Genomic DNA, 13,962 nt, shown 5'->3' with positions numbered 1-13,962 from the left:
TAATGTATCAAATCTGTTCTTCAGATGATCTCTAAATTCAGGTGGGATATATTCAAGGTCATATTTTGGCTCTCGTGGACTTGTTTTCATTATCTTCAGCTTCAGTCTGAATTTGCATTTGAGTAATTGATGGTCTGTTCCACAGTCTCCCCCTGGCCTTGTTTCATTGATGATATGGAACCTTTCCTTCGTCTCTTTCCGCAGATGTAGTCAATTTGATTTTACGTATTCCATCTGATGAGGTCCATGTGTACAATCATCTCTTATGTTGTCTAAAGCAGGTATATCAAATGAGCAAATCATTGATTTTGCAGAATTCTATCATGCATTCTGCAGCATCATTTCTATCACCAAGGCAATAGCTTCTAACTACTGATCCTTCCTCTTTGCTCCAACCTTTGCATTCCAATCACCAGTACATCTTGATTGCATGTTTGATCAATTTCAGATTGAAGAAGTTGGTAGAATTCTTTTATTTCATCCTCACTGGCTAGTGGTTGGTGCGTTAATTTGAATAACAGTGGTATTAACTGGGTTTCCCTGTAGGCTCATGGATATTATCCTATCACAAACAGTGCTGTACCTCGTGACTGGTCTGGATATGTTCTTTTTGACAATGAATGCAACACCATTCCTCTTCAATTTGTCATTCCTGTCGTAGTAAACCATCCAGTTGTGAGATTCAAAATGGCCAATACCAGTCCATTTCAGCTCACTTATACCTAAGACATCAATGTTTATGCATTCCACTTCATTTTTGACAAATTCCAATTTTCCCAGATTCATACTTCCTACATTCTATGTTCCGATTTTCAGTGGATGTTTACAGCTGTTTCTCTTTATTTTGAGTTGTGTCGCCATCAGCAAATTAAGGTACCACAGGCTTTTCTCGCATGGGCTTTACTCCATTCGCATCATCAAGATCAACTTATAAGCCACCACAGTACGACTAACTGTCAGATGAGTGGTGGACATTAGGTGCCTTCTAATCGAGGTAGACTTGCTAAAAGAAACAAAACCCGATTATGATCAAGGCTCTGAATTCAGCTGCCAATTTGCAAGAAAGAGAGAAGAGAGACAGAAGAATAAGTTCCACTGTATCCTAAGTATGTTGCTGACAATATACAGAACATGAAATCACCATCTCAAATAAGCCAAGTAATTCAATAGAAAATCAAAGAGGAAGAATCTATAAATTAAGAAAACAACTTACCATCAAATGAATTGTGACTCATGGAGATCCCCATCCTTGTCAGAATAGAACTATGCTCTATGTATGGATTTTAATGACGGAGTGTTTGGAAGTAACTCTCAGGCCTTTCTTTAGGCCTTTCTGAGTGACTCTAACATTTAGTCAGGGACTATGAAAACTAAGAGACCAAAATTGACAAATTTTTTTAAAGTGGGCAAGACAACTCCATTGTATAGAGATGCATTCGTGGGCTAAAAAAAGACAAACACAAAGACACAATTCTAATAGAAGGTGGGAGAGAAGTTCCTTTCAGAGGGCAAAAGGTGGCTGTGATGAAGTCAGGGAATTTTGAGAGTACCTGGAAAAGTCCTATTTCTTGATTGATAAAAATTACAAGGGTGTCCATTTTATAAGAATTCATAATACTATATGGTAGCGTAGTGGTTACGAATCGGGCTGCGAACCTTAAGGTCAGTGGTTCGAAACTACCAGCTGCTCCGCGGGAGAAAGATGAGGCTTTCTACTCCCGTAAAAATTTACACCCTCGGAAACCCTGTACAGGGTCGCTATGGGTCGGAACCGACTCAATGGCACATAACAACAACAACATATTTCTGTTATGAGTAGTTTTCCCTATGTTTTATTTTATAATAAAAATTTATTTAAAACTAACACTCATTTTATACCAAATAGGTAGTCTATGTCTTTGATTGCCGTTTTCTGTTAAAAACAATGTGAGTTTATGAAAGTATATTCAATACATTACATTACTTGGTACATATTTTTAAGTCTCTCTTAATATGTGGTTCCTCCTAACTCTTTTTTCTTTTTCTAAATGTCTCCTACATCCTAGATTTTCTTGACTATATCCTTAACATTCCCTCTGTCTTCTATATTTCCTGTGAAGTGCTTTTAGATCTATGGGCTTTAATCAGATTCAGGTTCATTTTTTTGTTAACAAGATTATATCTGCTAGTAAATATATTATTTTTATTGTTAAGTGGAAATTTTATTTTTTAAAATATGTGATTTGAAAATTAACATCAGTTTTACTCATTCATAACCTAGAAAATTTCAGGCAAAAAAGTTATAGCTATGCAGTACACTGCAATCACATATACAACCTCTGCAAAATACTGTTATCTATAAGCACTGAACTCACCTGCTGGAAGGATTGAATTGTAGCTGAGTAAGAACGAAGAGACAGACAAAATTTCAACAAATTCTGTTGTAGAGGTGACAGAAACTGAAATGCAGTCTCCACTACTGCATGATAATAGGAATAATCAGTACCTGTCAAAGAAGAACATTAATTAAAATAATTACACGATTTGTTGTTGCTGTTAAGTGCCATCAAGTCAGTTCTGACCCATAACAACCCTGTATAGGGATTTTGAGGAATACCTGGTAAATTTGAACTGTAAACCTTACAGCTCAAATTGACCTTGTAGCCCAGAGCATTAACCTGCAGAGCCACACCAGAGATATCCTAGTAAGAAAGTTCAAAAATTGCAAAGTTACGTGTCACAAAATGCAAAATTGTCAGTTTATTATCATTAAGTTTACAGTTAATCTATTGTAAAAAGCTTAAAATTTCTTTGACAGCAAATGCAGTTGAACTCTTCCTCTCTTCTACCATTTGTTCAATTACTCCCCACACTCAAACTACTCTCTTCCTACCTACATGGATGACTGACTTCAGTGGCTCTGTAGGATAGGCACTTGACTGTGAACTACAAAGTTGGCAAGTTTGAGCCCACCAGCTGCTCCATGGGAGAAAGATGAGGCTTTCTTCTCCTGCAAAAATGTACAGCCTCAGAAACCCTCTCCAAGAGTCACTATGAGGCAGAAACGACTTGAGGGTATTTAACAACAACATGATTCAGAGAGAATTCAGCTATGCAACCAATGACTTTGGAAAGTACATCTCCAAAGCACCTACAGGAAAAGGCTGTGACTTTTTTCTCAGTATCACCAGTGCCTAAAATGTTATCTATGCAAACAGCTCAACAAAAACTTAGTGGGAGATATTTAAAGAAAGGACACTGATGAAACTTTAAGGAGCTATGGTGGTATTGTAGAATAAGTACTAGACTGTCAGCAGTTCAAACCCACTATCTGATCAACAGGTAAAAGATGAGGCTTTCTAATCCTATAAAAGATTATAGCCTTGGAAACCCTATACAGGGAAGCTATGATTCAATGACAGTAGGTTTGGTCTTTAGTTTGATAAAATTGTAAAGCTTGGGAAGAGGTACTTAAATGAGATAATTCGTACGAGAAAAAAATTAATGTGATAATATGAAAAGATCTCCAGGACCTACTGTTACATGAAAAGCACAAGATACAAAACATTGTATATAGTAAACAATGCTTTTTTCCCATAACAGTAAGATATATATGTTTATGTTATTTAAAAAAGAAACTGAAGAGTAAAAAAGAAACTAAGTTAAATGGCTATAAAAAGCAGAGAGAAAGGAGAAGGAATGGAACAGAAATTTTTCCATCTATTGTCTTTGACTAATGAATCATGCTTATTAATTTTTTTAAAAAGAAAAATACAAAGGTTCTATAATACAAAGCACCATCTAAATAGAAACAAGAGACCAGAAATAAGTATCTCAAAATGTTGTCAAAGTGTTAATGGTACTTCTCTTTGAGAGGTAGGATTTTGAATAGTATCTCAAATAAATGAAATATTTAACATACTTCCATAGTCAACATCCAAAAACTTAAATACTCCTATAACATTAGTCATGATTACATATCATTTAAAGTTTTAAATTTTTCATTTTAAATGTCAGTTCATATTTTATCATAAAACACTCTGATATATGTATTGTCAATTAAAGCAACATGACTCTTTGATAAGCTGAACATTTCTATAACACACAAGGGACCATTGTGAATCAAAGCTGACTTGATTGGAAATTGTGAAATTTTAAAATTAAATAATTAGAGATGTTTAAACCTTCATGTACTTACGTTGACTTTTAAAATATGTGCTACCATGATAATAATGTTAAAATTAAAAATCAAGTCAGTTAAATATTAATAGAAGTCAGAAATTTTTCAAATGTTTCTTCATTCACAGGACTTGTCAATGTAATATTCAAGGTTTTCACAATTCCTGCATTAGCATCTTTGATTACTAAACTTTATACCCTATACAGCATATATCAAATTAGAAAATGTTTGTGAAACATATCAAAAAACTGTAAAAGAGTGGCACATGGTATATCATTCATTTGGCAGGTGGAATGAAAGGCCTAATGGAAAATATTCTGGAGGTGTTCATTGAATGATGTCTAACATAGATCAGTTGTGAATTTAGCAATTTGCCCTCAAACAATTCCAATTCCTGGTAACCCAATGTATGTCAGAATAATACTACTCTACAAGATTTTTAATGGCTAATTTTTTGAGAAGTAGATTTCCAGGTCTGTCTTTCATAGCTCCTTTAAGTGGACTCGAAACTCCTTTAGGTGGACATGAACCTCTAACCTTTTGATTAGCAGCCAAGTAAATTAGTAAATTAACAGAGAAAATAAACAATTTATACCACCCAGGGATTTCACTGTATAATTAGTTCATAAAAAAACAAAGAGTGAATCAAATCAAATCTTTATGAAGTTAATGCTCAATGATTTAAGATGAATTTTATTTTCATAAAATATCCATATAGCACAATAATAGAGCCAAAGAACAAGGTGGAAAAACAAACAAAGGTAGGGCTTACAGTTAGTTATAAACTACTTCACAAATAATTATTTGCACTATGCTAGCTATGCTGGCTATCATCACAATTCAAGTTATTTAAGATGACAATGTTTTCCATTAACCATCATGATACACATTCTTAAAGAAAGAACATTTTCCCCCTAATATTTTTCCAGATACCAATATCAAAGAAGCATTTGCTTCAATTTTACCGTGATCCTCTGTTGATCCAATATTTTGACTGGCTTCTACAAAATTCCAAAATTTCTCTTGACTGTTTTCTGCTAAGAACTCACTGGGAGAAAAGAGAGACATGTCAGAAATAAAACAACTTAAAAAAATCTTCAATTCTATTCTATATTACTTGAGAGTAAATACAGGTTTTAGACTTCCAAATGTCCAGAGTCTAGCTTATATACGAAAAATATTCTTATGTATACATGCAATATATGAGTATATGTATATATGATGGTACTTTGAAAAAAAAAGTTCATGGAAACCTGGAATTAAAAGATAATGGAATTTTCCCACAGACTTCTGAAGCCTTCTTTTGTATGTATATATATATTTGTGTGTGTGTAAACTTTTCTTTAAATGACAAGCAAGTAAGTCTTTGAAGATCTATTTCATAAAATTCCTGAAATAATAAAAACATTATCAAACAGGAAGTGGCAATTTAAAGGAACTTATGAAACACCATGAGTGAAAATGCTGTCTGATAGTAGAAGCAGAATCGCTGTTGTTGCTGTTAAGTGCCATCGAGCTGGTTATGACTCATAGCAACCCAAAATAGGGTTTCCGAGGAGTGGCTGTTGAGTTTGAAATACTGACCTTGTGGTACAAACTGACTTTGCAGTCCAGTGCTTTATCCATAGCGTAGGAATGGATAATTCTTGTAGCAGTTCTCTACACTTATTTTCTGAAAGATTTTATTTAGAGATGACAAAAACATCTAGTTTTCCCACATGAAAACATGTTGTTGTTAGATGCCATCGAGTCAGCACCGACTCATAGCAACCTTATGCACAGCAGAACAAAACAATATCCGATCCTGGGCCAACCTCACTACTGTTGCCACACTTGAGTCCATCAATACTGCCACCTGGCCAATCCATCTCGTTGGGGATCTTCCTCTTATCCTCTGACCCTCCACCTTACCAAACATGGTATCCTTCTCCAGTGACTCATCCCTCCTAACAATATGTCCAAAGTATGAGAGACAAAGTTTGGCCATCTTGGCCTCTAAGGAGCACTCTGGCTGCACTTCTTCCAAAACAGATCTATTGTTTCTTTTGACAGCTCATGGCACTTTTAGTATGCTCCTCTAACACCACAACTCAAAGGCATCAATTCTTCTACAATCTTCCTTATTCACTGTCCAGCTTTCGCATGCATCTGAGGTTATTGAAAATACCATGGATTGGGTCAGACGCACCTTAGTCCTCTTCAACACTTTAAAAAGGTCTTGTGCAGCAGATCTGCCTAATGCAATACGTCGTCTGATCTCTTGACTGCTGCTTCCGCGAGTGTTAATAGTGGATCCAAGAAGAATGAAGTCCTTGACAATTACAACCTTTTCTCCGTTGATAAGAATGTTGTTTATTGGTCCAGTGGTGAGGATTTTTGTTTTCTTGACATTGAGATGTAATCCATACCGAAGGCTGTGCTCTTTGATCTTTTGGAAAACATGAGCCCCTTGGAAATTGTCTAGGAGACTAAAGGCAGCATGCTGTAACCTGTTTTATGTCTGTATATACCAGGAGGCTTCAAAAAGTTCATGAAAGAATTCCATTAAGAGACAATGGAGAAGCTTTTTCCCGGCAAGCAACTCCTCTTTAGTCTTCTTCTTGGACTCTGCATGCAGCATGGCCCCCAAACGCTTGTCTTTGCTCCTGCCTCAAATGAAGAAACCTAAGCTGCAGGAGACTTCAGCTTCTCTGAACTTGCCAAAGGGAGAAAAAGAACAGCAGTGAGCAACTGAACATATTGATGAAGTACAAAATGAAATAGACAGACTTAATGAACAAGCCAGTGAGGAGATTTTGAAAGTAGAATAAAAATATAACAAACACCGCCAGCCAACCATTCTTTCAGAAGAGGTCAGAATTGATTGCCAAAATTCCAAACTTTTGGGTAACAACATTTGTCAACCATCCACAAGTGGCTGCGTTGCTTGGGAGGAGGATGAAGAGGCACTGCATTATTTGACCAGAGTTGAAGTGACAGAATTTGAAGATATTAAATCAGGTCCCAGAATAGATTTTTATTTTTATGAAAATCCTTACTTCGAAAATAAAGTTCTCTCCAAAGAATTTCATCTGAATGAGAGTGGTGATCCATCCTCAAAATCAAGTGAAATCAAATGGAAATCTGGAAAGTATTTGACAAAACGCTCAAGTCAAACACAGAATAAAGCCAGCAGGAAGAGGCAGCATGGAGAACTTTTTTACTTGGTTTACTGATCATTCTGTGCAGGTGCAGATGAGTTAGGAGAGGTTATCAAAGATGATATTTGGCCAAATCTGTTACAGTACTATTGGGTTCCTGATACAGATGATGAAGAAGGGGAAGGAGAATATGATGATGATGATGATGAAGAAGAAGAAGAAGGTATGGAAGATATTGACAAAGAAGGGGATGAAGATGAATGGGAAGAAGATGAAGATGATGATGAGGGAGAGGAAGGAGAGGAGGATGAAGGAGAAGATGACTAATAAGAAGAACACTGATGGATTCCAACTTTTTTTTTTCTTCAGTCCCTGGGAGCAAGTTGCAGTCTTTTTTTTTTAATTCCTTTTCTTTTCCCCCTCTTGTGCTGTCGCCCTGTTCTTGAGGTCTCTTTTCTCTCCTTTACACCATAGTTCTCAACTGATTTGGGGAGTGGGGGAAATATCTTGAGCAGATACAGTGGGAAAAGAATCTCTACCACTTTCTGTTCCCAAATCAATTTTATCCCTTCCTGTCTCAATAAAAATTATGGAATCAACACACCACCGTGCTCTGTGGGGAAAAAAACAAACAAACCTTCTGCTCCCTTCGCTCTGCTGGAAGCTGGAGGGGTGCTAGGCCCCTGTGTAGTAGTGCATAGAATTCTAGCTTTTTTCCTCCTTTCTCTGTATATTGGGCTCAGATATTACACTGTGTCTCTATGTGAATATAGATAGTTAGCATTTACCAATATGTATCTGTCTACTTTCTCTTGTTAAAGAAAAAAAAATCTTTTTAAAAAATGGGGTTATAGATGGTCAGCAAAGGGTGGGTTGGAGATGTTTGGGTGGGTTAAAGTGGGCATTTTGACAACATGGCTTCTCCTTTGGCATGTTTAACTGTGATGTTAAACAAACATCCTTGCAGTTTAAGATGACACTTTTAAAATAAAATTCTCTCCTAATGATAACTTGAGCCCTGCCACTTGATGGGAGAATCAACAGAACCTGTAGGATCTTATTTGGAATTGACATTCTCTATTGTAATTTTGTTCCTGTTTATATTTTAAAAGTCTTTTTGTTTTCACTGGAAAGGAAAGATGATGCTCAGTTTTAAACGTTAAAAGTGTACAAGTTGCTTTGTTACAATAAAACTAAATGTGTACACAAAGGATTTGATGCTTTTCTCTCAGAACAGATAAACTTAGATATCCAAGTTTGACTTGTTTATAACGTATCATTGTCAAACTTTATCACCATAACTCTATATTTTTTAGAATGAACTTTTGCAGGATGACCTCAGGGCTATGTGGATTGAGTAAGGAAAGTTGAATCAAATATTAAAAACTTTGTAGCTGGAAAACATTGGGTACAATTTGCCATTTTTTGTAAAGAATTAACATTGGGGAATACTAGGTTATGTAAAACTCAGTTGTTAGTATGTGTATCATTACCTTTTATCTCGAATTGGCATTTAAAATATGGGCCCTTATGTATGTGGATGTAATCATGATTTCAGTGCTCAGTGCCTGCCACCACTATCAGACCTGGTGCTCTAATGTCAAGTCAGTGCAGGGCAGTTGCTGGCATGTCTTCGCTGGCACTTAATGTGTCTAGCTCGTCATACGTTTGTGTTGGTGGTGAGAAACTCAGGAGTATTTCTTTGTCTCAAATACCAGCTCTAGCATAACTAGCATAAAGCTATCAAATGAGACTCATGTGAATCTGGGTGAGATGATGGAGCCTGCTAAATAACATTATGCATGTAATATCATTTTGAGAAGCTATCTAACTTAATGCATAATCTTTTTTAATGCTGTAAAATACAGTAGCTAAATCAATGCCACTTCATTTTTTCAGAGATGAATCAATGGCCAACCTGGGCAAATTCAAAGCTTTTGATGTATAAAACTTTTTAAATGGAACAATTTCATTAAGAGACAACAACATATAACAAAAATTGTTTAGATGGGTAAAATGTAATTTCTTTGCACACGTTCCTTTATTTAGTTACTACATCACTGTACTGGTCAGGAATCTTGCTCCAATAAAGGAATATACAGTTTTTTTGGGGTTTTTTGGACTGGAGTCATTCTCATTGTAGAGAAATTTCATCTGGTTTTGGGTTTAGATGATGGTAAGCTATTTGGATTTGTGGGAGTGCAGGATAGTGGGGAAACTTAAAATTTATAATTTTATAATTGTTGCTAAATATCATGGAGTCAGGGGTTGGTGAGTTTGAACCACTGACCTTGTGGTTCAAACCAATTTGTTATTGCAACACCACACTATGACTCTATGAAAAGACAGAGCTGGTCAATAAAAAAAATAAATAAATAAAAAAAGACAATAGAATTTTTCCATAATTTTTTTCAGTATCCTTATATAAGATTTGAAGATCACTAAATATTAATTTGAGGTTTTTGCTGTTGTTGTTAAGTGTCAAGTCAATTCTAACCCAATGCAACCATGTACAGGGTTTCTGAGGAGCAGCTGGTGGGTTTGAACCACCGACCTTGCAGTCCAGCACCATACCAGGACTCCTCATCTAATAAAATCAGATCTTAGAATTTAATGACATCTTCGTTTTTTTCCTTTATTTTACACCACAGAATTAAAACCATGACCACACTATATGTCCTGTCATTCAAGAGTCTAAAATCCCTAACTGAATATGCATGTACTAATGGAATGACTGTATTTCTGGTGTGGTGGTGCGGGTTAATGCGCTGGGCTCCAAGGTTGGTTTGAACCACAAGGTTGGTGGTTCATGCTCACCAGCTGTTCCTCAGAAACTCTATACAGGATTGCTATGAGTTGAACCAACTTGACAGCACATAACAATTGAATGACTAATGTAAATAGCTATATGCTCCTCCAAGTCATAATACTACTGTACTAGTTATCTTTCGTTGTCTTAACGCAAACTATAGATCTGGATCTCAGCTTACCTAGCCAAAGGAAGACTTCCCCATTACTTGTCAACACTGGGGGTGTACAACTTTCATTCTATTCCACAGCTAGACACAGAAATATGGAAAAATAAGAAATATTTTCTGGTAAGGTATAGATTCTCTAAAAAAAATTAGGTTTCTGAAAATACCATTATTATAATGTATTAAATTACTTAGTGTCTCCTTGAGCTTACTTGAAAATGATAAAAACACCTTAAACCCCAGCCAGACATTTCAACCCATAGTGACCTATAGGACCAAGCAGGACTGGTCCATAGGGTTTCCAAGACTGTAAATATTCAAGCGAGCAGTCAGAGTCATCTTTCTCCCATGGAGGGGGCTTGTGGGTTAGCAACCCCAACACCTAACCCATCACACCACCAGGACTCCTATAGATACCCTATCTTCTTAATAGCATTTAGACAAGAAAATAAATACTGAAACAGCTATAACATATAATTAAATAAATTCATGAATTAAAGATGTATTCACAGGATTTTTGCAACTTTTATCCTTTTTTCATCTCACTGCATAAGTCTTACAAAGTCTAAGCTTCAAGTAGAATTACTTGTAACTGTTAAGACTAAATAACTAGCTGAGATCAAATGAATAAGATGATGCACAGCTGCCATTACACAATTAGAGAATGGAAAGAAAATGTACACCATCAAATTTAACAACAACAAAAAAACAGACCTACTAGATTGGTTTAGACAGGAGGATTCACCAAGGTTATTGCCTTGTAACAATCTAACATCATCTTAGGAGCTTAAACCAAAACTAACCCAAGGTTACGTTGTAGTTAAATAGACAATGAAAAGTCAGACCACCTGTTAAGTGCTGTGTCCTTTCAAAAAAATCACCTGTATGAGATCAAACAAGTCAAAACTCATGCTACAACAAAGATAGGTATACAAGCAGGCAAAAAAACTAGATTAATGGAAATGAACAACCAGAATGAAAACAATGAGAGTATTCATGCATTGTGAACAATGTTACTGAACAACCTGTATAGAAATTGTTGAATGGGAACCTACACTGCTATGTAAATTTTATCAAAAATACAATTAGAATTTTTTTAACGAAATTATTTAACAAAATTGGTCTTGGGAGAGAGCATTATATCATTTTATATACTTTTAAACATTTATAAATACCCATTGTTGTTGTTAGGTGCCATAGAATCGGTACTGACTCATAGTGACCTAATGCACAGCAGAACGAAACACTGCCCGATCCTGGGCCAACCTCACTACTGCTGCCACGCTTGAGTCCATCGATGCTGCCACTTGGCCAATCCAACTCATTGGATTGGAGGTTTTCCTCTTTTTCTCTGACCCTCCACCTTACAAAACATGATATCCTTCTCCAAAGTGATCCCTCCTGACAATTATGTCCAAAGTAGGTGAGACGACGTTTGGCCATCTTGGCCTCCAACGAGCACTCTGGCTGCACTTCTTCCAACACTAATCTGTTGGTTCTTTTATCAGCCCATGGCACTTTTAATATTCTCCTCCAACACCATAACTCAAAAACATCAATTCTTCTACGGTCTTCCTTATTCACTGTCCAGCTTTTGCATGCATATGAGGTTATTGAAAATACCATAGCTTGGGTCAGGCGCACCATAGTCCTCAAGCTGACATCTTTGCTCTTCAACACTTTAAAAAGGTCTTGTGCAGCAGAATTGCCTAGTGCAATACATCGTTTGATATCTTGACTTCTGCTTCCATGTGTGTTGATAGTTGATCCAATAAGAATGAAGTCCTTGACAACTATCTTTTCTCCATTGATAAGAATGTTGTTGATTGGTCCAGTGGTGAGGATTTTTGTTTTCTTTACTTGAGATGTAATCCATACCGAAGGCTGTGCTCTTTGATCTTCATCAGTAAATGATGTAAGTCCACTTCACATTCAGCAAGCCAGGTTGTATCATCTGTAGATCGCAGGTTGTTAATGAGTCTTCCTCCAATCCTGAAGCCACGTTTTTCTTCATATAACCCAGCTTCTCATATTATTTGCTCAGCATACAGGTTGAATAAGTATGGTGAAAGAATACAACCTTGTCGCACACCTTTCTTAATTTTCAAACATTCAGTGTTCCCATATTCTGTTCGAACAACTGCCTTTTGGTCCAGGTACAGATTCCTCAAGAGCACAATTAAGTGTTCCAGAATACTTATATTTCGCAATGTTGTCCACTGCCTGTCATGATCCACACAATCAAAAGCCTTTGCATAGTCAATAAAGCACAAGTAAACATCTTTCTAATATTCTCTGCTTTCAGCCACAATCCATCCGACATCAGCAATGATATCCCTCGTTTCACGGCCTCTTCTGAATCCAGCTTGAACCTCTGGAAGTTCTCTGTCAATGTATGCGTGCAGCTGTTTCTGTATTACCTTAATAAAACTTTACTTGTATGGGATATCAAAGTGATTGTCTGATGATTTCAACATTCCATTGGGTCACCTCTCTTTGGAATGGGCACAAATACGGATCTCTTCCAATTAGTCGGCCAAATAGTAGTCTTCCAAATTTCTTAGCAGCGATGCATGAGTGCCTCCTGTGCCACCTCACTTTCTTAAAAAATTTCAATTTTTATTCCATCAATTCCGGGTGCCTTGTTCTTTGCCATTTCCTTCAACGCACGGTTGTTGGAGGCCAGCACTAGTGCCATCTAGTGGTGAAAGCTGAGTCGGCCCTCATGCTCTTATGATTGGCCTGAAGACAAGTTTCACCTGGTTAAGGTGATGTCAGTGATCGAGACTTATTGTTAATTGTAACTAGGACAATCCTGGGAAAAGGGAACTTAAATTGAGCTAAAATCGCGTGATTCTGTGTTGCTATAACAATGCTTATACTTATGTAACCATATCCTGGTTGGTATCCTTATTCCTTGTTACTATGGAAAACTTGTAACTAGGCAAAATAATTATGACCTAATGCTAAAAGTACTATATAAACCACATTGCTACAATAAACTTTGTCACTGGCCATCAACCTGTTGATCCTTATCTGATTAATTAATCCTTGCCTCTCCTTTGAGTAACCCACGCAGTGGTCTGAGCCGGTCTCAGACCCCAATATCTGGCGCCCACGTGGAAGCTCGAATACGAGAGACAACACGAAGGACCCTCCTGAGGAAATAGGAAGAAAGAGGACACGCGAGGACACATATAGAGTAGGAGAGCAATCTGATCAAGTAAGCATGGGGAATAAACAGAGAAAAGCATGGTATATAAATATACTGAGAGAAACACTGCGCAGCCGAGGTGTAAAAATAGCTTATAATCAACTTTGTAAATTTATTGATTTTGTACATACTGTTTGTCCTTGGTTCCCTGAGGATGGAGTAGTTGCTGTTAAGTTATGGAATCAGATAGGTCGCCAATTGCAGGAATATTATGCTAAGAATGGCCCCTCCCGGGTGCCTGCAGATGTGTTTAGTTTATGGCGGCTTGTCAGAGATACTTTTGATTTTGGCAGTGATCATCTAGGAGGAAGTTCTCTGAAACAGACTGCTCCACTTCCACCCGTTCACCCTAATTTGCAATCTGTATATACTTTAAGTGTTAAAAAGGAAAGTGACTCTGACGGAAATGTTGTTTTGTGGCCAGATCCTCCGCCGTGCCTGCTGTTTATCCAGTTAGAAAAGAGACAGTTAAGG

General features: G+C 36.8%; 1 protein-coding gene and 1 pseudogene across 1 annotated transcript in view; one reads left to right on the top strand and one right to left on the bottom strand.

Moving 5' to 3' along the window:
• Positions 1–13,962, bottom strand: part of UGGT1 (UDP-glucose glycoprotein glucosyltransferase 1) — a 311,128-nt gene that overhangs the window by 247,523 nt on the left and 49,643 nt on the right. Inside the window, exons 3-4 of the mRNA XM_006877319.1 lie at positions 5,125–5,207; positions 2,355–2,485 (exon numbers count right to left, since the gene is read on the bottom strand). Coding sequence (XP_006877381.1) covers positions 2,355–2,485; positions 5,125–5,207 — 214 coding nt within the window. The remainder of the gene's footprint in view (positions 1–2,354; positions 2,486–5,124; positions 5,208–13,962) is intronic.
• Positions 6,754–7,626, top strand: LOC102830465 (annotated as a pseudogene).

This window comes from Chrysochloris asiatica, unplaced genomic scaffold (genome assembly GCF_000296735.1).
Source record: "Chrysochloris asiatica unplaced genomic scaffold, ChrAsi1.0 scaffold00479, whole genome shotgun sequence".
NCBI lineage: Eukaryota > Metazoa > Chordata > Mammalia > Afrosoricida > Chrysochloridae > Chrysochloris > Chrysochloris asiatica.
This window is presented reverse-complemented; position numbering and strand designations above follow the sequence as displayed.